The sequence below is a fragment of the Danio rerio genome, chromosome 8 (assembly GCF_049306965.1).
Source record: "Danio rerio strain Tuebingen ecotype United States chromosome 8, GRCz12tu, whole genome shotgun sequence".
Taxonomy (NCBI): Eukaryota; Metazoa; Chordata; class Actinopteri; order Cypriniformes; family Danionidae; genus Danio; species Danio rerio.
Window position 1 is genome coordinate 45,346,389 of NC_133183.1, and position 24,885 is coordinate 45,371,273.

General features: G+C 36.1%; 1 protein-coding gene across 3 annotated transcripts in view; it reads right to left on the bottom strand.

Annotated features, from left to right (window-relative positions):
• The window catches only part of inpp5l (inositol polyphosphate-5-phosphatase L), a 56,863-nt gene extending 31,978 nt beyond the window's left edge, over positions 1-24,885 (bottom strand). For all 3 annotated transcript variants that reach the window (XR_012383815.1, NM_001037569.2, XM_068223020.2), the window contains exon 1: positions 24,460-24,885. Coding sequence is in view for 2 of the 3 variants with exons in the window: in NM_001037569.2 (NP_001032658.2) it covers positions 24,460-24,519 (60 nt within the window). In the remaining variant the exon portion in view is untranslated. The remainder of the gene's footprint in view (positions 1-24,459) is intronic.

Below are 24,885 nucleotides of genomic sequence, written 5' to 3' on the forward strand. Positions count from 1 at the left end.
GATTTTTTAACCAATGGTGGTTTGTATAATACCCTCCACACCGGTTTAACTTCATCACCCAAATTAAGTTTTGTCCTCCAGACATTGTCTGAAAGAGAGAGAGAGAGAGAGAGAGAGAGCACTAAGCGACGCACAGCACCACACGCTCTTTCTCTCTCTCTCCCGCGCTTTATTCGAGAAATCTGGTCGGCTCCCCCAGTACTGCAGCGGAAATGCAGACCTCTAGTTCGAGTTTACCACGTTTTCCTTCTTGCTTTGTCGAAACCAGAAATACTGCCAAACTGCAGGTCACTTGGTGCGCAACTCGTCACCTCACCTCTCTCTCACCCATTTCTTTTTCTCTCTCTCCTCCATACTGTCCCATGACGACAATCGCACATACCCATTTGTGGGCATTAAATAAACAATATTTATTATTTAATACTTGTCGCCTAGGCCGGCAGAATAGAGAAGGCAGCGTCCATGACACCTCTCTCAGCACGCGCGTTCTCAGTTTTGGCCGCGACACCTCCCTTACCACCCGCGTCCTCAGTTATATCCGTGCCTAAGGTGGCAGAATAGAGAGGGTAGCGTCCGCGACACTTCCCTCACCACCCGCGCCCTCAGTTATATCGGCTACCCCCACCGCGGTGTGATAAGGGACAATCGCGACACACCCCGTGACTACCTTTCCAATAACGTCATGCGTGCCTGCAAAAGTTGAGCTAGTTGAAGAAGAACGTGAGGAAACACTTTTTTTTTTCGCTCGACATTACGAGCACAGCTCCGTTTAAGCCCTCGCAATATGCGTTTAGCCGGGAAAGCTTGCACGGAGCTCTTAGTAGTGGGACACTGTTTGTGTCCAACAACACAAACAGTGACTGCAATCTATTACACTCTAAAAAACAATGAAAAATAGTCTCTCTTAAACCACAAAAAGCACAACTGTCATTGATGTTAGGATTATTAACAGATACAAAAGCATTGACAGCAATAACACCTTTTAAAATTCTCCATTGTAAGTCACCTGATTTTTTAACCAATGGTGGTTTGTATAATACCCTCCACACCGGTTTAACTTCATCACCCAAATTAAGTTTTGTCCTCCAGACATTGTCTGAAAGAGAGAGAGAGAGAGAGAGAGAGAGAGAGCACTAAGCGACGCACAGCACCACACGCTCTTTCTCTCTCTCTCCCGCGCTTTATTCGAGAAATCTGGTCGGCTCCCCCAGTACTGCAGCGGAAATGCAGACCTCTAGTTCGAGTTTACCACGTTTTCCTTCTTGCTTTGTCGAAACCAGAAATACTGCCAAACTGCAGGTCACTTGGTGCGCAACTCGTCACCTCACCTCTCTCTCACCCATTTCTTTTTCTCTCTCTCCTCCATACTGTCCCATGACGACAATCGCACATACCCATTTGTGGGCATTAAATAAACAATATTTATTATTTAATACTTGTCGCCTAGGCCGGCAGAATAGAGAAGGCAGCGTCCATGACACCTCTCTCAGCACGCGCGTTCTCAGTTTTGGCCGCGACACCTCCCTTACCACCCGCGTCCTCAGTTATATCCGTGCCTAAGGTGGCAGAATAGAGAGGGTAGCGTCCGCGACACTTCCCTCACCACCCGCGCCCTCAGTTATATCGGCTACCCCCACCGCGGTGTGATAAGGGACAATCGCGACACACCCCGTGACTACCTTTCCAATAACGTCATGCGTGCCTGCAAAAGTTGAGCTAGTTGAAGAAGAACGTGAGGAAACACTTTTTTTTTTCGCTCGACATTACGAGCACAGCTCCGTTTAAGCCCTCGCAATATGCGTTTAGCCGGGAAAGCTTGCACGGAGCTCTTAGTAATGGGCCGTCCGAATGTGTCAGGAATATCAAAAACAAAACCAACGTAACACCGCTTGACAACAGACAACGGCAGAAACATTGCCAATGCTGTCAAAACGGCGAGATTTTCACCGCATATACGATACTTTGCTCACACTGTTAATGTGGCTGCGCAGAGAGGGATGGGCGTTCAACAGATGTCCCAAATCCTCTGCAGAGTAAGGAAAGTTGTCACGTTTTTTCACTGCAATGTTGACATGATGCTGTTTCTGAAGAATTTTCAACTCCCTTAAATCAAACGAGTTTGCTTTTCTTGAGAGAAATAAGTTGTTTATTTGTTTTATGTTTACTTGATTTGTGGTTTGCAGCACAGGCATTAAGCCTCAGTTACCTCAGTGTGAAACAGTAACTTTTAGCCAAAAGGTAAGTGAATTATAACAGCGCAAAATTTTCTGTAACCGTGCTGTGCGCTTTCTGTTTAACTGTTTGGGAGTTAACGTTACGTGCTGACTGACAGGTGCGCGATGCGTGAGGCCAGGAAACATGACGAAGCTTTCAGTTAAAATGAACACAGTTTCTATAGTTATACTTTATTTAAAGATAAAGGTACATGGCTCTGCATATAATCACTCTATCTTGCTGGAGTTTATAGCCGTTTCGCTTTACTTTAGGACGCATTAATGCCGCTCTGAAGGTCTAATCGCTGTTTTAAGTTATCCAGAGCTGGATGAATGTACAAATCTTGAATATCACAATAGTTGGCTATTAAATATTACAATTGTAACAACACAGACAGCAACACTTTTGCACAATTGATACCCAGCTGATTCAGTCGTTTCATAAGAGGACTGTGCTTCTTCACTTCTTTTTTCCTTGTCAACATAAAGGCAGTGAGGTGCGCCTTGTTTTCGGCCCCTTGTTCAACTGCAAGGCTTACTTAAATTGCGGGACGATAACGTATAACCCGTGCCTACAGACACATTTGCCAAAGAAGCAAAATTGAAGAAGAATATTGCTGTTTGATAAAGACATGTTGATGCTAAACCAGCGCTGATGTTGACCTGGATCTGCGTAATAAACGCAACAAATAGGCTTTACCTTTTATTTTACAGCTTATAAAGCATGTACGCACATTAATGCATTATCATTTTTAAACAACAAAACTGTTTACAAAAAGTCTACATATGCGCACGTTGTTGTTGTCTTTTCATCACGCAGCGCGCACTTGAACCGCGAGGGAGAGAGAGGAAACCATATAGCAAGACATTATCTTTAAAATAATGATTTCTATTAAAAATGTAAAAAGGTTTTGTGATTATAATAATAACAGCGGGGCATTAAATAAATGCATATTTTCCATGAAGCGGGCAATTTGAGGAAGTCTGCGATTTTTATTTGACGGAAGAAAAAAACATATGATTGGAAAAAAAACAGCCTATGCCGGTAATTAAAGAGAATCAGTCAGTATTTTTGTTTTGTAATATAAATTAATTATTTAAGTGAAAATTATTTAGGGCAGTCCTATTTATTTTATTCATTTTATTTAGATTATTCTGCTCTTCTGTGCTAAACACTGCAGGTGCGTGAAGATGCTCTGTTGTTTTGTTTAGTTATAAATATGCTTGCATTTAAAAATAAATAAGTATTTTGAAATGCAATATTTAATGTGTCAGAAACAAAATAGACACGTCAATTTGTTTAATATAAAATTAAAAGTAATCTGACCAGTTAACCGTTAATAACCGATTAATGAGCGGCGGTTGTCGGTTAACAAAATTAACCGAAATGAGCATCCCTAATAGCCATTTAATTTACTTTTTCTATGTAAGAGAACTTAATTGAAAAATAAATTTTTTTACATGCTTAAACCATCTACACAATGGAGTTTAGTTCTGTTTGGTTTTTCAACAGTATTTTGTTACAAAGAAAACAGAAGTGATATAACTTTGGCTATTTATTTATTTTATCTATGGCTATTTATATTGTTAAAAATCTTATAATAAAATCTTATCTATATCGTAAATATATATATATATATATATATATATATATATATATATATATATATATATATATATATATATATATATATATATATATATATACATATACAATTGAAGTCAGATTAGCCCCCCTTTGAATGTTTTTTCACAGTATGTCTGATAATATTTTTTTTTTCTGGAGAAAGTCTTATTTGTTTTATTTAACCTAGGATAAAAGCAGTTTTTAATTTTTTAAAAGCAATTTTAGCCTCAAAATTATAAGCCCCTTTATGCAATTTTTTTTTTCAATTGTCTACAGAACAAACCATCATTATACAATAACTGGCCCAATTACCCTGACCTATAGTTAACCTAATAACCCTAGTTAAGCATTTAAATGTCATTTTAAGCTGTCTAGAAGTGTATTGAAAATATCTTGTAAAATATCAATCCTGGACACTTATTGGCCCTTCAAACATTGACACTTTTGGCCCTTTTCGGACATTTTTACTTAAGGGTTTACTTACCTCTTTTATTGCAAACAGATTTATGGATTAACATTAATGGCTGTGTTTTAAGTTATTTTGAGAAGACAGCAAATTTAAACTGCTATAGAAGCTTTATACTCATTACTTTATGATATAACAAAGTGTCATTTCTTCATTGTTGTCAGAAAAGTTATGAATAAATATTTACAAAATGTGAGGGGTTGCACTCACATTTGTTACATACTATATATCTATCTGGTGTGTCTGTTTGTCTGTCTTTCTGTATGTATCTATGTATATATTGGTTAAGACTATTTTATATATATAAATAAAACAAAAAAAAACTGATTGTGCACATTTTGTGAAAGTAATTACTAATAAAAATAAAATATTTAAAAGATGATCATATCGACTCAGGCATTTATAAAAAATGTAACTATTTTTATAACAAATAGTTATACAAATGTAATACAAAAAGACTGAATATCAAACAGCATATTCAAAGATATCCATCTAATAATAACACTGGTTGCAACAAAATAGTCTGTTCTTGTTGTTTTTTTCAGAGACATAGATGCATGCCCCTGTGGTCTGTTATACTATAACCACAAATGTGACTTTTATTTCTGTCCTGTCCACATAACGCCAAGTAAAAAGGCACTGGACTTTATAAAGTTTCCTTGAGAACTGTGAAAGAAGAAAGACTATTTGTCTATTTACTGCTCAACTGAAATAAGCTGCATACTGCTTGCAACATAGAACTATTTCTTATGTTTTGTATATTGTGACCACAAAAAAGTGCAAACAGTGATCACTCCCTTCAAGCATGTAACAAAACCAGCTCAATAGAATTTGACTGCCAAATGGTAAAAAAAAAAAAATCTAGAAGCAGACACTCTCTAATTTGTTATGAAGTTGACAGGGAAGGAAATTCCTAAAAGCACAGAATAGCTTTTTATGATCTTGGGAGTACCATCGCAATGTTTTCTATCATTGTGTTTTTAGTTCAACCCATTTTAAAGGGTGGGGAGGCCAGTGGAAATTTCCTTAATCTCATCTCTGAAGAGGATTTCCTAAATTTCCAATGCATCATTTCCTGTTCGCTCTAGCTCGTGATTACATCCATCTTAAAATAGTATAGAAGAACAAAGCTCGTTGACTTAGTGTGCTTTAAAATGACAGGTAAACACTGCAGTGTCAATGGGGGACACTATCAGAGGGACAAGATACATTTAACTAGCTTCGCATTCTTTAGGGCATGAATGCACCTGAGTATTCAGTCCTTCCATCAAAAAAAATAATAATAAAAAATGCTGACAGAAAAGCCTTGAGCGAAAACCACAATGCAAGTATTGATATGTTCTTGTTATGAGTTTTTTTAAAACATATACATGTGTGTATTTATATTAGGGCTCCACAACATTGGAAAAATATTGTATTTGTATTGTATGTAGTATTGTATAAATAGTTTGTTTTTCTGCAATATGGCATATGATTAAATCATTACCATCATCACATACTCACTCAGTGTGGTCAAAAAATGAGTTATATCCAAATACACATGCTATGCCCCATATGGTCTAAAATCTGACAGGTGGAGAAGTCTAAGCTTTCTTTTAATAAAACAAATATAAATACGGATATAATAATAACATTATACAAAAGCAAATTGTTATGAATGAACTGAAAAAGCCTCCCAAGATGAAGAAGGCATGAAGGCGGTGGTTTTTATATTTATGTAGGCTAGAAAATAATGTTTTGTAATATTTTAATCCTATAAATATTATATAATATCCTATTAATATATATATATATATATATATATATATATATATATATATATATATATATATATATATATATATATATATATATATATCCTTAATATTTTAACACTCAGAATTAAAATTAAAATTAAAAAAGAATTAAAATATTAAGGATATATATATATATATATATATATATACATATATATATATATATATATATATATAGGATATAATAAGGATATATATATATATATATATATATATATATATATATATATATATATATATATATATATATACTGTATATAGGATATAATAAGGATATATATATATATATATATATATATATATATATATATATATATATATATATATATATATATATATATATATATATATATATATATATATATATCCTTAATATTTTAATTCTTTTTCATATGTAAAGATACTTGCTTATTGCTCTACATCTTTTGGTATTAAGCAGTGTGTAAGCAAGGCGCACAACTAGCGAGCTCTGCACAGGACAATAGACCGGCTTTGCTCTAGTCTATTGAAAAATCTATTATAGTTTCTTAAAATAGCAATGTGCCAGCAATACACCTCAACACACCTCCATTTTTAGACCAGAACGCCTATGGGTGCACATATTTAAACAGCTTGGTGCAAAACGTCAAAATGACTCTTGCGCCAAGCTGAAACTAGCAAACAACAATTGCGTTGCGCCTTGCGCCTCATTGCGCCGGGTGTATGTTAGGGCCCACTGTCTTTCTCCCCTGCGTGTGTGTTTTTCCTCTGTGAAAATCAGCGCATGCCCAAATGGAAACTCCCATTTTTTTTCAACCCTTTCCATTTTCCCTCCCTCGACACTCCCACACAAACAGAGCTAGACACCCCCACTTTCCTGACTTTTTTCAAACTAGAGGTGTGAAAACACCCTGCTAAAACGGGAGGTTTCATGGCCCTTTAAAGATGGGATCTGAGAGAAAACATGGTGGCTAAAGCCTGGTTTATACCCGACGCGTCCGCTTGTTCGATTGACTGCGCGCAGCGAATGTGACATAATTGCGGAGTTTGCGAAGGTTTGCTTTGATTGCGCACAGCATGATTTCGGCTGGCGGTGCGTAGGGCATTTTTTGAGACTTGAGAGAACAGTGCGTGCGGCGCTGCAACTGATTTGAGTTGAATATGAAACAATTTGAAGAGATTTTATCTGAAACAGTACAACTGTACACACATCTTATGACCCATGAACAGAGAGATAATGTAATGATTAATAATTCTTGGCTAGAAATTGCAACAGCAATGGGAAAGAAGAAAGTTTTTGTTCAAAGGTTTGGAAAAACCTGAAGGATAAGTTTATTAAAACCAAAAGAGGCGAGGGCAAAAGTGGAGACCATGTACACAATCACAGAATATATTTTTCCACCATTTATAGGTTTTACACTGATGCATTTTGTTTAATTTTTCATTCGAAACAGTTTAATAGTTACAAAACTATAAAAAAGTCACGGAAGTATTTCTTTAATAATGTAATGTTGTAATGTTCGATGTAATGTTGGACCATCATTGTCTTTTTAGCATGAGGACAGAAACTAGCCAGAAAATAATGTGTGAATTGTGGAGCAGGCTAAATCTAAAAAAACATCTATATGTTTTGGTAATCGTGTCATTTTTGTTTTATTTTTGCGATAATAAAACATAAATTTGTAGCATAACTCATGTTCTGTTGTTATTAATTACGAATACAGAATATGTTTTTTCACCAGTAACACACATTTATATATTTGTGGAGTGGGCTAAATCTAAAAAAGAATATTTTTTCTAAAAAAAATCTTCTTTTTTTTTATTTTTTTCTTGCCATAATAAAAATATATTTGTAGAGCAACTCATGTTCTCTTGTGATTAATATTATAATAACCTTTAAATGGTAAAACTGTACGAGATATGAACAAAAGTGAGTGATTTGATTAAAAAAAATTCTTGAATGGTTATAAAAATGCTTATAATCAGTAAAATAATGTATAAAACAATGAAAAATTAATAGTTTAAAAATATTGAACGATATTAGGATATGACGTAGTTCTGGAAACTTCCTACTTCTCTGTTTATACGTCTGACTTTATGGTGGGTTTCTTTTGACCGCCACCTGTCGTTTTACAGAATATCACAACGGCCAACGCGGTGAGTATAAAAGCCTCGGCCGTTTCGCGAAGTGCGTGCTCAGTCAGCGGAGGTGCGCGATGCGGCACCAAGCAAAAGTATAATTCCAGCTTAAGTGGTTAGCATAGTAACATCACAGCAAGAAGGTCACTGGTTTGAGTGCAGGCTGGGCCAGAAGTTTTTCTGTTTGGAGTTTGCATGTTCTCCCCATGTCGCCAAGCAAATTATTTGCCATACTAATTATCTCAACCTATTGCCTATTCAAAATCATGTTAGTTAAATGAGTTCTGACTGAAAAAACACATCAATGATGACCTATACCCACATAGCAAACGGACTTGGCCCAAATGTGGCCTCATTATGGCACTGCTGGCGTGATGCCTTCACTGGCATGCATAATGTCAGCCAAATGTGGGCCATGTATGGCAATGATGGCACTGGTTGCATGACGGCAAACTACATTTGGGCCAATTGTGGATGGGAGGTGTGTGGCCCAGATCAGTCTAGCGATATCCACAAGATCCACAATACCCAGGCAAGATTATTCTCTCTTTCTCTCTGCCTCTCTAAAACATATGCAATGATTATAAGAATAATAGTAGTAATAATAATAATAATAATAATAATAATAATAATAACAAGCTATAGGTAAAAAAAAATAAATTATATATATATATATATATATATATATATATATATATATATATATATATATATATATATATATATATATATATATAAACCTTACACATGAAATACATGTGAGTTAGATTTGGGCCGAATCTGGGCTGACAGCTTTCATTTTTCAGAAAAGATCAAAAAATCTATTTGACCTAAACAAATATGCATTTTAAATAAGCAAATATACATTAACAAATATCATTTATTTAATTTAATTTAATTTTAAATATAATATAATAATAGAAAAACTAATTCACATGTAAATAGTTTTCCATACATTTTAGTTTTAGCACCACAAAATTATTGTGGTCAAACTTGATCAGAATTGTTAGTCTCCTTTTTAAAATGATTTGAAAATCAGTGACTGAAAATACAAAAAGCTAACTGGATGTTGGCGCGATCTCTACAGTAACAACAGCTTTTCTGGTTGGTGGATGAGGTTCACTTGATTCAGCGTCGGTTGTAATTTGTCTTTACTAGTTAAAGAGAGAAGACGTCCATCAGACAACTATTGTTCAGGTAAGTGAATTTATCTTGCCTACAGGTACTGCAGATATGCAACTACATGGGTTATCATTCGAAAAAGATTTGCCGAGAAAGATTAGTCTGCGATGTGATTACACTTTGTAGTGTTTTTATTAATCCCTAACGCTAGCTTAAAAACAGTGTGCGTAATATTCCGCATAAACTGTTTAATGACAACCTGTTTTGGCACTTTGTCAGTTTGTTTTATTATTATTGAAGCGAACATTTGCTTATATGGTACTGCTTTACTGCCGCCTAGAACTTGAAAGCGCGAGCGCACTGACGTGGCCCGTGTGTATTAGACCAGCCTGGGATGTCTGAGGCGCAAAGCTTCCTATCCAGTGGGCAGAACAATGTGGTGCTGTTAAAATGATTGATAAAATCACAGAAAAAAATTACAAAAGTGATTGAATCATAAAGTGGAAAGTGATACAATTGTTTAGATTTAATTATATCTAAATCTAATTCTGTGACTCTGACAATCAGGTTATTTTTGATATTTTTGTTTTAGTTAATAGACATTCTGAATGGCCGTGATGACCTAAATATTTAGTAGCCACGCTGGCTGGTGAATGAAAATGTTTTAAACTCTGTTTTTACACATAAATAAATAAATGAATAATAATAAGTATATTTGTTAACATTTTGCATCAGTCATGTAGAATCAAATCTGGATTAATTGTTGTTTAACATAAATAGGACACGCTCCATGTTTTCTTTTTTGTGATTACAGAGGCCTGCTTAGTTTTTTAATGTCCTTCTAGACATCTCATGTGTGCCATATTTGTAGATGATTGAGTGAAAAATATGTTGTACTACTAAAATAACTGAAAGGTTATTTTTAAGACACTGAAAGAATGATTTTGATCATATTAATTTTATTGTTGTCTAAAAACAATAATTCTCAACCTAGGTAATGCTTAGAGGGCACATGTAGGATTTCTATGAAAAATTGGCCACTTCCATCAAAACTGAACCAGGAGAACCACACAAGTTGCAAGTATTATCCTATAAAATTAAAGGAAATGTAATATTTCTGGATAAAAAAATATAAAATATTTAATTGTGGATACAACTTGGTTGATAAAACATTAAAATTACAGTTTTAAAAGGTGGAAAACTCTGGTCTAAAAGCTCTCACATTTTAGGATTTTGTTTCATAACAAAATTACTAACAAAATTAATAATAAAACAGAGTTTTAGAGCAACAGTATTCTATATTGGTAAATCTTGAATATTTGACTAGGCATATTCAATGTTAATGCCTTTTTTTCTTCTTTCTTACAGGACAGTGATTGCTCTATAAAACAGACTAGAAGACAGACTGTTCACACTCATACACTACAGACAATTTAGCTTACCTAATTAATCTGTATCACATGTCTTTGGACTGTGGGGGAAACCTGAGCACTTTGAGGAAACTCATGCACACATGCAAACTCCACACAGAAAGGCCAACTGACCCAGGCGAGGCTCAAACCAGCGACCTTCTTGCTGTGAGGCAACAGCACGACCTACTGTGCCACTGCATCACCTATTATTATTTTTATTATTAATGTTAACAATAATAAAAGCATTTCCCAGAGATAAGTTGCTCCTGGGAGGGCATTCACTGCGTAAAACATATGCTGGATAAGTTGGCGGTTCATTCCACTGTGGCGACCCCAGATTAATAAACGGACTAAGCCGAAAAGAAAATGAATGAATGAATAAATAATAAAAGCAATAATGATTGGAGTAATCATTTAATTTGAAACTACGTACAATAAGTAATAAATAAATGTTTAACATTTTAATTTTTTTTTTTACATTTAATAAATTCCACCTTGATGAACAGAATCATTTTATTTGAATTATTAAATGAAATTAATTAAAAAAATAATAATTGACCCCAAACTTTTGACAGGTAGTGTAATTTATTTAGATTTCTGTGCTGTGTTCATTTAAATTCATTAAGTTATAGCTCATGTAGTTCAGGCAACTATCACACAGTTATGTAAACAATTCTAGCTGTCATATTTTTCTATGGCTTGTGCATTATTGTTAAATAAACACATTTTGAGAATAGAGATTTATTGTGATTTATTTGTTCACATGGTTAACTGGTACTTGGGCTGAGGGAAAAGTTATTGTGTGGCCCGGAGCTGGGCCAGAAAACATTTGCTATGTGGGAGAGAGCAAGTCACAGGGCACTTGGGACTTCGAGGTGAAGATGTAAACCACAACATAAAAAAAGCTTTACAATAACATTAAAAAGAAACAAAGCTGAAACATTTGCCACAGCAACTCATTACACAATAATTTATTGACCCTACTCTCAACTTCAATCTCATGTGTGATCTTGAGTCATTTCCTTATCGGGTTTAGTGTGTTTTTGCAAGTCAGAGTTGTTGTTGACCAGTGGTGTAAAGTAACAAATAACAAATATTCCAATTACTCTAATTTAGTAGTTTTTCTCAGGAATTGCAATTTACTAAGTAGTTTAAAAAATGTGTACTTTTACTTTCCATTGAGTACATTTTTTGTGCTGTATTAGTACTTTTACTCCACTATTTTCCTTCAACCTACAATCACTACTTTATTTCTTACCTGTCTATGGTGATTGGCTAGGGTAGAAAAATCAGTCCTGTGATTCCTGTCCAATCAAATCGCACAAAGAAAATAAATCAAATCTACTGAACTACCTCAATACATGGGCGCTTTATAAATGCAGCAAACCTTTTGGAAGCATTAAAAATGTCCAAGAAGATGTTCAAAATCTTTACACGCATGGAAGGAAAGACCAAATGAAGGAAGGAACGAAATAATGAAGCAATGAAGGACCAAATGATAGAAGGAAGGATTCAAGGAAGGACTGAACAAGCTAAGGAAGGAAGGAAGGAAGGAATGAATGAATGAATGAATGAATGAATGAATGAATGAATGAATGAATGAATGAACAAAAGACCTAATGAAGGAACAAAATATGAACAAACAAACAAATGAATGAATGAATGAATGAATGAATTAATGAGCAAACGAATGAAGGAAGGAATGAAGGAAGGACCAAATGAATGAAAGAAGGATTTAAGGAAGGACTGAACAGTGTGAACACAGCAGCAACCGAATGCTACCCCAGATATTCATACATTGTGAAAAAACAGCGAACAGATGACTTTGAAAACCATGACACAAGTGTGACATTTTGTGACCTCGACATAAGTGAGAACTTCTTCTTTGTTGAGATATTTTTTTTTTTACTTAAAAAAATAACCTAATTTACTTTTACTTACAGTTTTTCTCAGTCACTTTGGTGCATTTCTCACAACACTATTTACATTTGCACAACATTTAATGCATTTCTCAAAACAATAAGTTATTTGTGCACATCATAGTAGCAGTTTTTCATTCCGTCCAACAAATTGCAAATGCTTTTGGACATGCATCAGTTGCATTCATACAACTCTCTGCTGTTTTTAACATCATCATTTGCTCATGTCAAGTCAGTCAAAATTAACTATAACTTGTGAATGCTAAAGACATTCCATATAAAACTAATAGTCCTCATTCCATTACTTCAACTTGTCATTACATACAACAATGATGAACTAGTTGTCAAAATCTGTCAAGCTAATTTTATAAAAAACATTAAATCTTTTTTTTCTGAAAATGTCTTCTAAATTGAACATGTTCATGAATGATTTGCAAACCTACAGTTGAAGTCAGAATTATTAGCCCCTATTTATTTATTTATTTATTTATTTTTTTAAACTTCCCAAATTTTGTTTAACAGACCAAGGAAATTTTCACAGCATGTCTGGTAATATTTTATCTTCTGGAGAAAGTCTAATAGCAGTTTTTAATTTTTAAAACACCATTTTAAGGGCAAAATAGCCTTTTGAGCTATATTTTTTTGATAGTCAACAGAACAAACCATCATCATACAATAACTTGCCTAATTATCCTAACCTGCCTAGTTAACTTAATTAATCTAGTTAAGCATTTTAATATCACTTTAAACTGTATAGAAGTGTCTTGAAAAATATCTAGTTAAATATTATTTACTGTCATCATGGAAAAGATCAAATAAATCAGTTATAAGAGATGAGTTATTAAAACTATTACGTTTAGAAATGTGTTGAAAAAAAAATCTTCTCTCCGTTTAACAGAACTTGGGGAAAAAATAAACAGGGGGCTAATAATTCTGACTTCAACTGTATGTTGTAGGTTCAGTTCCAATAAGTACTGCAATATTGTTTACAGTTGTGCACAGCTCTACCCAAGGGAAGTTTGTGTTTGTTGTAAATAAGAGTGAAAATGTGAAACATATACATATTCAGTTTCTTGTACTCCGATATCTCACTAAATGCAGTGATGTCTAACTTTACTGTAGTTTTCAAATGGCTGTGCAAATAGTATATAGTGCTGTTTTTGAGCATTTTCAGGAAGTGTCACCAAAATCTGAATTTTTTTGCATTGGAAAAAAATGTACAGAGTAAACCGTCATAATGAAAACATGACAAAGCCATTTGACTATCTCGTGCATAAACAATGCTGTCTTTGTTGGACCTTTCATCTTGAAGACACCAACACTTTCATTGACATGAATATTTGCTATTGAGGATTGAGCTATCCATTTTGAGCAAGTGACACACTTTTGCAGATTATCAACTGGGTTTTGCAGTTTGTACTATTTGTTTTGAGAAATGCATTAACTGCAAATGTAAATGTAAATAGTGTTGTGATAAATGCACCAAAGCAACTGAGAAAAACTGTATGTTTTTCTATGTTTTGCCTTCAGTGCCTAAAATGTCTATTTATTGTTGCAGGAGTTTGGTGTATTGCCAGATTTTAAAAAGTATATTAGCAAAATCCATGTCAAACCCAGCAATAACAAGCTAAGCTATTTGGCTCATTAAAAATTAAGTCATGCCTGTACCCTTATAGGCATAATTTGGAACTTTATGCCACAGAAAACAGATAGATTACATATTTCCTACTCTTAGTGGTGCATATCCTGCAGTGTGCATTGTGTATGGTTGTCATGACAGCTTAAAGGACCAGTTCAGCTTAAACTGACAATTCTGACAATTACTGGCCCATTTGCTTCCAATGAATCTGTTTGATTCTCTTTCTTATGTGGAACACAAAATGAGATATGTTGAAGAATGATGCAAACCTGTATCCACTGAATGCCATATTTGTTTAACCAATAAAGTCAAAGTTTTCTGCTTTTATATATACATGTAGGGCAACGCGGTAGCGCAGTGGGTAGCACAATCGCCTCACAGCAAGAAGGTAAAGTTCTCCCCATGTTTGCATGGGTTTCATCAAGGTGCTCTGGTTTCCCCCACAAGTCCAAAGACATGTGGTATAAGTAAATTGGGTATGGTAAAATCGGCCGTAGCGCATGTGTGTAAGTGGATGTTTCCCCGTGATGGGTAGCAGCTGGAAGGGCATCCGCTGCGTAAAACATAAGATGGAAAAGTAGGGGGTTCATTTCACTGTGGCGACCCCAGATTAAAAAAGGGACTAAGCCGAAAAGAAAATGAATGAATAAATGTATACATCTATATCTCCATGAAAAGAGAGGAATAATAATACAAAGATCTAATGCTTCATTATTTACAAAGGCACATTTTTTGTTTTTGGGAGAATATATATAATTTATACATAAATTAATTTAAACTCTTTAATAATGTATAATGAAAGTAATCATGGAGCCTGCCTTGTGGGCTAATGATATTTTACAGCCTGTATATAAAATAATTTGAATGCCAAAAAAGATAATAAGCTTATGTTTCTTTAAAGAATATAAAGTGAATAAAATGTGGTGTCACTGATACTTTAGTTGATATACCCTAATTAAATTTGCAAGCAGCATGGGATTTGAGGATCAGAATCATATCGGTTAAGCAGAGATGCAATTATGTGGTCAAATGTAAATTGAACCATTTTCAGAAATCAGATGAAGTGACCAGGTGTAAACAGACGCATATATGCAAACCAGGGCAGCCCAGATATGCTCAATGTCTGACATTTCCAGTGAATATGCTGGCCATACATGTCATGAACTGGGATGTTTTCAGTTTTCAGTTCTCATGCCGCACTTAAACCATTTCATTAAAAGAGATTTGTTTTAAAGATTACTTAATTTAATCTAGAATGAATGTTTTTTGTTTTAAGGGATGGTTTATTCGTTTAGTACAGTTTCCTAATTATTTGAGCAGGGATGCCCACTCAGTTCGGGAGGACTGATGTTTAAATAGAGCATGGGTGACAAACTCAGCTCCTGAAGAGCCACAGTCCTACACAGTAAAGTTCCAACTCTGCTTAAACACACCTGCCTGTTAGTTTCAAACAAACCTGAGGGACTCAATTAGTTTTATTAGGTGTGCTTAAATAGAGTTGGAACTAAACTGTGCAGAGCTGTGGCCCTCCAGGAACTCCTCCAGGATTTTGACAGCCCTGAAATAAAGCATGAGGATATCTGGACACAGCCACTGAGCGCCTGTAAACAGAAACTTGCAACACTTTTCTTGCCTCCAAGTTCTTCTCCTTGGATCACTGCTTTGGAACTGACACTGATGAATTTCAAGTGTTTTTTTTAACTTGACATGGTTTCTAAACAAAACGTGGCGCTTAAGTGCGTTCATAACACAAGAAACGGTCATGACCTTTGCTGTTTCATTGTTTATGTTGTTTTGCTGCCTGTCCCGACCATTCCCCTGCTTTTTGGACTATGCTCTGGATTACCTCCATGCTCCCGTATGTCCCTGTGTTAACATTGCCTGTACGACCATTCTGTTTAATAAACAGCATGTGGATCCTCACCTCTGTTGCCGACCCAACTAATTACACAAACTAGGAAATCTGAACAGTAACCAAGTATATTTGACCCTCAAATCCCAGTTCATTTGCCTTTTGTGAGCACTATGTACTGTGCCTAAATGCAGTTCATTTGGCCTGCCCTGGCCTGCTTAAAAGAGGTGAGCTAAAGCAGTTTCAATGGACTCAATTGTAACTCTTACCAGCAAGTTTTCAATTGCCTCGAGGACCATGTAATGACTTTTCTGGACATTTTCAATGATACATCTCTGCCTGACTGCATAATTATTCACTTTTTTTTACCATGGACTTAATGAATCATTTGAATCTATCTTAATCCATTATGGTCCTTGGGAGTCTTTCCAGCAAGTCCTGGACATGGCTCTACATGACTGCTTGGAAGAGGCTGGCCAAGGCAATAGGTTTCACTGGGTTCGAATGTTTTATGAACTCTAACTGTGTTTAAGTGCAGATTAGCTTAAAGGAGTGGTCCACAATGTAATTTTAAGGCTTGGTTGTGTTTATAAGATGCAAAGCAATGTGTGCTCATGTTTCACTTGTAGGAAATCACGTTATTTTTTCATATATCTCACTTTGATTATACACAGCTATTCAGCTAACATGAAAACGACTGTCATATTTCCTAGTTCCTCTGAAAGGCCCGCCCTTAAGTGACTCTGATTTGTCATTGTCATAATGTGCTGCTATTCGCCAATCGGCTCCACGTCACGGCTGTAAAAGCACGCACTTTTCTGCTGTGTAAACATGCAGTCAACCTCCTGCCTGCTCTAAAATAAATAAGTGTCTGTAACGAGTAAAAATGGGGTGCGGCTCCTTTAAGAGTTTGCCATTGTGTGTGCGGTGAGAATGTTGTCTGCGTCTATGTGTGTGTGTGAATGTGTGAACTTTCTGTAACAAGCGCGTGTGCGCGGGACTTTCTTTTTCTCTGATGCTTGGCTTAAGTTATTTTCTGTAATATATCGTGACAGAAGAATAAAGCACAAGATGTGGAATGCTGCCTGTTGAGCCTTGATTTATTATTCTGCTACGACCACAAGTCAGGTAAGCTAACCTGTATTATTTTAAACTCTATGCGTTACACGACGGATTTCACGTGTATCCAGAATATGCAAGTAATATGAATCATCCACATATCTTTTGCAACATCATTATCTGAGATGTGAAACACATGGAAAAGCTGCCTGAAGACAATCAGTGCAGTCCCTTGCGTGCACACACATAAGAGACACGAACGTGCTGGTGGAGTGTGTGTGTGTGTGTGTTTACAGCAGTTTGACTCATTAATATGAATTTGTAGCTCAATCATTTGCTCGCAAAGCAGCATTTCCCATTGTTTACATCATTGCTACAGCATATTGTTAACGCTAGACACTATACGTCAAGATCAATTTTAGCTAATAAAAACACTTACTGGTTGTAGCTTACAGCTTCTGCTGAGGAGATTTTAGCCGAATCCAGCACTGAACTGGGAGAGATTCTGGAGCTGTTTTGTCAAATCATGCTTGCTGTGTATTTTATAATTCTCTGAAACATAATTATTATTGAACAGTAAGCACTTCTGTCTTTGTGTCGTGACCTTTGGAAGCGCAAATACAGAAACAGTTAAAGCTCTGAGGAAACAGCAGTGCTTGGACGCATTTTTAGCTTCATCTCTGCTGTAACGTTACAGCGCCTCTGGCCACGGCCCCTACCTGCATGCGCAGTTTGGATGCGCAGTAACGAACTTTTGTGATCTCACAGGGGGCGGAAGTATTTTTTGTAGTCCCCAAAATTTGTTTATTGTAGGCTTTGCTAAGCTAACTCTGTAAAAACCAAGGTCTCCCTTTGCATTGAACTTAGAACTTTTTGCATTAAGAGATGTTGTTTATGTTCACACAGCTACATTACACAACAACTAAAGTTTAAAATATGATATCATAGTGGACCACCCCTTTAAAAAACGTTCTCACTTGAACACAAATTATAATTGGTTTTTAAAAGAAATCTGCACATACAGTATATTACCAACAAGAAAAATGTTAATCTATATATTCTTTAACTTGTTTACTTATTTTTATATTATTTTATAATAAAATATAACAACTAAAACATTAATGTTAGTAATTTAAAAATTGATTTGATTAGATTTACTCTTTTAAACCCATGCGTAAAAAAACAAAACTATAGTATACTTTAAAAACACTATAGCATACTTTTTACAATAGTAACTTTTATTATACTGTATAATATAGTAATATAGTAATCTCGGTAAATGAATGATACTGCATTCTGTAGTGTTATCTTAAACTGATACTACTATCTTTTGCTTAACTGTAGCAATTAGTAATTTTAATGATGAGGGTGTGGCAATGGAGGTGAAGTTCCACTTTCATCTTTATTATAAAGAATGGTCAGGCAAGTAGAGGTCGAGTCAGGTGCAAACAACAGTATAAAGGACAGTCTAAAAAGTGTAAATAAAAAGTGTAAATTCAATAGACAGGCAGAGGTTGGGGCAGGGGGCAAATAATCAAAAAACAAGAAAAAGTTTGAGAATCAAAACAGAGAACCAAGAACACATGTCCATGGCACAAAACAATATCCCACAATCAAAACATGTGAGTGTGGTGCTTAAATAGTGTGTGCAACGTGCTGCAGCTGTGTCATTGTAATCAGCGTCCAGAAAACTGTTGGAAACTGTTGGAAAACTGTTTCTAATATTTGATAACAGTTTATAGTTAAGATATAAACACTGACGTTTATGGTAAAGATTATAATCACTGTTTAATCGCTGTCATATGCTTTTAACTGGATGCTCAAAAATGCAAGTTGTAGCAATTACATTATTTAACCGATAGTTAGCCAAGCAGCCATAAAAATATGTTGCTGAATAATTTGTCAAAAAAATTACTTCTAGGGTGCTTTCTAGTTCTAGAGTTATAGAGTGCTTTCACATCTGTAATTCGGTTCATTTGGTCCGAGCTAAGGACAACAAATGATACACTGTAGCATTTTCTGTTGTCTTTGGGTCCTTTTCACACCACACTGATTGCTTTGGTCCGAACCAGTTGAAAAGAACCAAAATGCAGTCATCTGACAAAACCATCACTCATTGGCCAGATATTATTGAACGTATTTCCTAAACTGCTAATCGATTGGTCAGAATTCATGTGCAGGAAAATGCCAATGATAAATATTTAAAAATATTATTTATTAACAAAACAGATTACATATTTGGCCATACAATAAAACAAATTTAAAATACATTTGTATTTTAAATGTAACCAATATATAACCGAGTTTTGTGATCAATTACATTGGAGCATAATAAAGTCCCTATTTTCTATGAAGCGTAACAAACACTGCATAGTTGTGTAGCAGATGGGGATGCACAAAAATATACTTCTGTCGGAAAAAAATTGGTTCATTTGCCTGGACCGTACCCAAGTTTGATTGTCCCCCTTTGCCACCTTTTCGGTTGGTTTGTGTACACACTGTCTCTTTTCTTTCTGAACCCCGGTATGCTTGCGTCATCGAACTATTGTTTTGTTTGCGCCTGTTGCTAGCTGATGGTCACGAAAGCAAAGCGCCGAAATGGAAAGACGTCCACACATCACGGTCATTCTGCTTTTATTCAATCTTTTAGTTTTGGACATACAAATAGCGACTCGCGTCGATCTGCCCAAAAAATATTATAAACATTCAGAACATCACCCAGTGTCTGTAGAAGCTGTTTTTGGAGAAGACAAGCAGAAATTATCATTGTGTTTGCCCTGGCTCAGTCCCTCTTGTCACCAAGGTACAATATGTGACACACACACATAGACAAACACACACACACATACATGAAAGTTATGAAAACGATAGTTTGTTGTACAGTTGGCGGTTCACTTCCGTTTTTTTTTACGATTGCGTACCGTACCAGAGTTCGCATGAACTATACCCCAGACCACCTCTTTCAGGTGGACTCGGGTACGGTTCACGGATGCGCACCCGAGTTCAGTAGACACGTTCACACTAACTAAACGTACCATACTATGACATCAAACCAAATGTGCTAGTGTGAAAGCACCCTTAATGTTAGTTTATTTTTTGTTGATCAGTTCTCTACAAAATAAACACGAAGAACGAACTTTTGAGGTGAAGTCAAGTACTCCAGGACCAAGTACTTCCTCGCTGGTAACGAGCACCTCTCAAAAAATTTAACTATACTTCGCAAGGGCGTGTAACACAAGCTCTGTGATTGGTCGGCTTGGCAGCGCTGATGAGTATGGGCGGAGATGAGAGCTGTGTGAGCCCGATGCAGCGAGTGTTTTACAGTTGTGGAATCCTGTAAAGGAGCTCCAGATGGAGACTTTGTTTTGTGTTTTCCTTATGATTAAAAGTGTTGAATGTCCGCCAATTCCAGCCTTAATATGAGCGAGTTTGAGCCACTTGTACATTAAGGTAGTGTTCAGAAACAAAACAAAACACCAGCAAAGAAACTCAACACAGAGAAACATAAACACTGTCAGCTAGCATTTCAGAATTGTTACTGCAGAGCAACAGAAACAGAAGTGCAGAAGTATAAATGCAATAATATGTGCATTGCATGCGCTCTGGGTCACGCCAATCACTTAGCGCAGAAGTATAAACCAGGCTTTGGACAAATTAAACAGCAATGCAACAACTTTGGATTTGGCTAAGCATTTTAGAATGACCAAAAACATTTCAAAAAAACTTTTGCAGCATGAGATGCATTTCAGTTATTGACATTCAATCATGTTTTTAAAAGCATGAAAGTGAATGCATGCTGTTGTCTGTCGGCTCAGTCTCAGAGCAAAACACATACACACCAGAGTGCCTAAATGGTCAAATACATGCAAATAAATGTTTAAATGCAGCACTTTACTCACACATAACTGAACATATAGTGCTAAGAATAAAACAGCATGTCATAGTGAAAATGTAAACAGAACTGAGTGGCTATTAAAGCGGCAGTACACTATTCCTGCTGTTAAGTGTTTTATCATTATTGATCATGATTATGATTAATCAATTATGATTATCTTTTTTTAAGTAACACTGTGATCCTGCGAGACACAACATTTCATTTGACTATATGTCCACACATGTAGCGAATGACAAAAAAGCTTAAACTTCTTTCTTTTTTTTATTTCAACTGATTTTTTACATTTATTTTACTTTGAACCATTGAAAAAAAAACGTAAATGCATTAAATGGTAAACATTTTTTATTCATTACTATTCTATTTTTGAGGGCCAAAAATTTTATATATTATAATGATGTTTTTTGGGTGTCACGGTGGCACAGGGGGTAGCATGATTGCCTCACAGCAAAAAGGTCGCTGGTTTGAGCCCTGGTTGGGTCAGTTGGAATTTCTGTGTGGAGTTTGCATGTTCTCCCTGTGTTCACGTAGGTTTCCTCCGGTTGCTCCGATTTACCCCACAGTCCAAAGACATGCACTATAGATGAACTGAATAAGCTAAATTGGCCAAAATGTATTTGTGTGAAAGAGTGTGTATGGGTGTTTCCCAATGTTGGGTTGTGGCTGGAGAGGCATTTGCTGCGTAAAACAAATGCTGGATAAGTTGGCAATTCATACCGCTGTGGCCACCCTTGATTAATCAAAGGGCTAAACCGAAAAGAAAATGAATATTTATGCTTACTTTATGTAGCCTATTCAAGTTCAGTAACAGTTGTCAATGCATGCAAGCTAATATATGAAAGTGAAATATAATGGGATGGTCTATAAAAAATTAACTGTTCAGTGCTCTTCTCACTGTTTGGTACACATGTGTTAAGATCAGTTTACGGTATTTATTCTGTTAGTATTATTATTTTTTTCTCTCGATTTTTTCTTTTCAAGGACACTCAGTGCAGGTGCATCCCTGCCGTTTCATAGCAAACTTGCGCGCAGAAAAGACATAATACTGTATGTGAACAGCCCCTGAAGAAGATTGTTGGTGTTGGTTATGGCCTATTGCAGTTTATTCTATCTCATCATGGTTTCACTTTATTAATTTCTCCAGTGTACAGCGTATTTTTTCAGTTAATGTTGCAAACTTGCATGTTTCAGGTTTTATCAGATTAAAGATTTCAATGCAAGACATGACAAAAACTCAATGCTCGCTTGTGCATTTCTGCCAGCTCACAAATGTTAAGATATTTTTATATACATGTTCCTGCGCAGTTTTTTGATTACATAGCCTTGTTGAGAATAATTTTTTTAATACTAAAATGCCCAAACTCCGTCCTGGAGGGCCTCTGTCCTACAGGGTTTAGCTCCAACTTGCCTCATCACACCTGCCTGGAATTTCTAGTATACCTAGATCTTGGCTGTTTCTCAATATGCGTTCTTCAGTGGTCTTGCGACCTCGTGTTCTCATGTAACGTCATCATTAGCTGCCCAAGTTCAGTTCCAATACTCAAGACCGCAAGAACAGAGGATGCGTAAAATTTCCCTGATGTGTTCTTGATATCGAGGACACACCGATGCAGACTTGAGCACTTAACTCCCTCTGGAAGTCCCAGAAGTCATTGCGACTGGAGATGAGAAGCGCAGAATTTTATATCTATTTATAATTAAAGTTCAGAGATATAACTTATTTACCTCAGGAGTTTCCCTAAATGAAACGGTAAATATGAACATTACCATGGACATCTTAATAAAGGAATAAACACATTAAGAATGTTTTTTTTTTTTTCTGAAATTCGTTTTAAAATCTGTTTTATTTATATTGTGCAACGTATATTTATAATGTTCTCATGCAGAGTATATATTTTAAAAAGGGGAAAAACAATAAATCGTTGTATGAATGCTGTAATGTTTAAATAAGTTTCAGTTATTACAGTTATCACAGCCCTTGATTAGGGTGGTTAGAGCTTGATTAGCTGGTTCAGGTGTGTTTAATTGCGGTTGAAGTTAAACTCTACTGGAGCCTGGCCCTCCAGGACTGAGTTTGGGCACCCCTGCTATAAACAGTAGATTAGAAGGCTGTGTATTTTATGCTTATGATATGACACTTATGATGTGTATTTTATTTTATGATGTGTGGTATTTCAAAGTGTAAGAATTGGGCTTTTTATACCATGTAAACCGAATCAACCGGAAAACTGTGACCACACCGTGATACGAACTGAACAGTTTTGTGAACCGTCCCACCCTAAATAGGTGTCTTCAGTTCTAAGAGGGCTGCGGATCTTCAGTTTAGTTCCAGTCCTAATTAAACACACCTATTCAAACAAATGAGTTCTTTATGCTTTTCTTTATGCTTACTGACTGGCTAGGTGTGTTGAAACAGGGCTGGAACTGCGGCTCTCCCGAAGTTGAGTTTGACACCCCTGCCCTACATTATTTACAAATTATTCACAACATAAATCTGTCTTTATGAAATCTTTTGTTTCTTTTTTTTTTCTTTTTTTTCTTTTTTTGAGTTTAGACTAAACTGCAAGCTGCCTATTGCAGCAGCTCACATAACCACTTTCGCGGTAGTGCTTTGAACTGGCTTTCAGTTTCCTGTTTTATTTGAATACACACGCAGGCCAGGCGCGCGGTGTGTGATAGGTCATTAGACCTATAGGGAGGTGCTGTAAGACAGCACACGGTGGATGGGAAACGATATCACTCTAGACTGGGGACTCATGTGCTAGAAAGGCCCAACTGAGCGAAGAAACCCGACGTGTTTACTGCAGTACCACTAGTATAGAGGTGCCGCACGAGAACGTCCAACTGTATCACTGCTGAAAGAGGCATCGGGCACTCTCGAGCAGAACGAGCTCTCGTGTTCAAAAACAGCGAGACGCAGCATAGGCTTCTCGAGAAGCGTTTTATAAAATAATCTTCTTTCGGCGTCTTAAAACAAAACGCAGTAAAATGCAATGAGATAAGAGTCAACAGTATAGCGCATGTGTACATAGTAAATTAAAACAGCGCGAAATGACGCAGGAAGGCGTCACTCACAACGGCTGGCTTATACAAATAACGCAACTGAAATAATTTCGGGGCCGTTTAATACGGCAGCTTTTTAGGACGATGTGTTGGCCTATAATCATTTTACGATTGCTTTCAAAAGACACAGACAATGTTAGACAGCATATCAACTGCGTGGAGTTGCAAAGTAACCAGCTGTGAAATAACAAAGTTATAATATTTAGCTCCAGTAACGTTACTCATTTACAAGGCGCATCAAATGAAGCTAGAAAGTAATAAGGGGTTTAAGCGTTACTTACATTGTCAAACAGTGATCCCACGTTTGCAGTGACCAGCAAGATGTCCGTGTACATCTCCATGATAAGAACAAGTTGTAGAAAAGTCTAATCTGATGTAGGGAATCCCACTCGTAGCTCTTTAGAGCTAGAATAACAAACGGCTTACAGATAAGATTAGGAAAGACTAGCTATCTCGCTCTGAAGACAGAGCCCACATGAGCGACGACCGCATCTCTCGTCCTTCTGTCATGAGGAAATATATTCACTTTCACGTTTTTTACTTCTTCGCTTGCTCAACTCTAGACACGGAGATCTCCGCCTGTATTCATTGTAATTAGACTTGCATTTCTAATCGGAATTAACCAAGCTTTGAAGCATATAGTCTTGGAGTTCTTGACGTGCCAGGGAAAACCAAACTAGTTGCGCTGTCAGTGTTATGTTGCATGT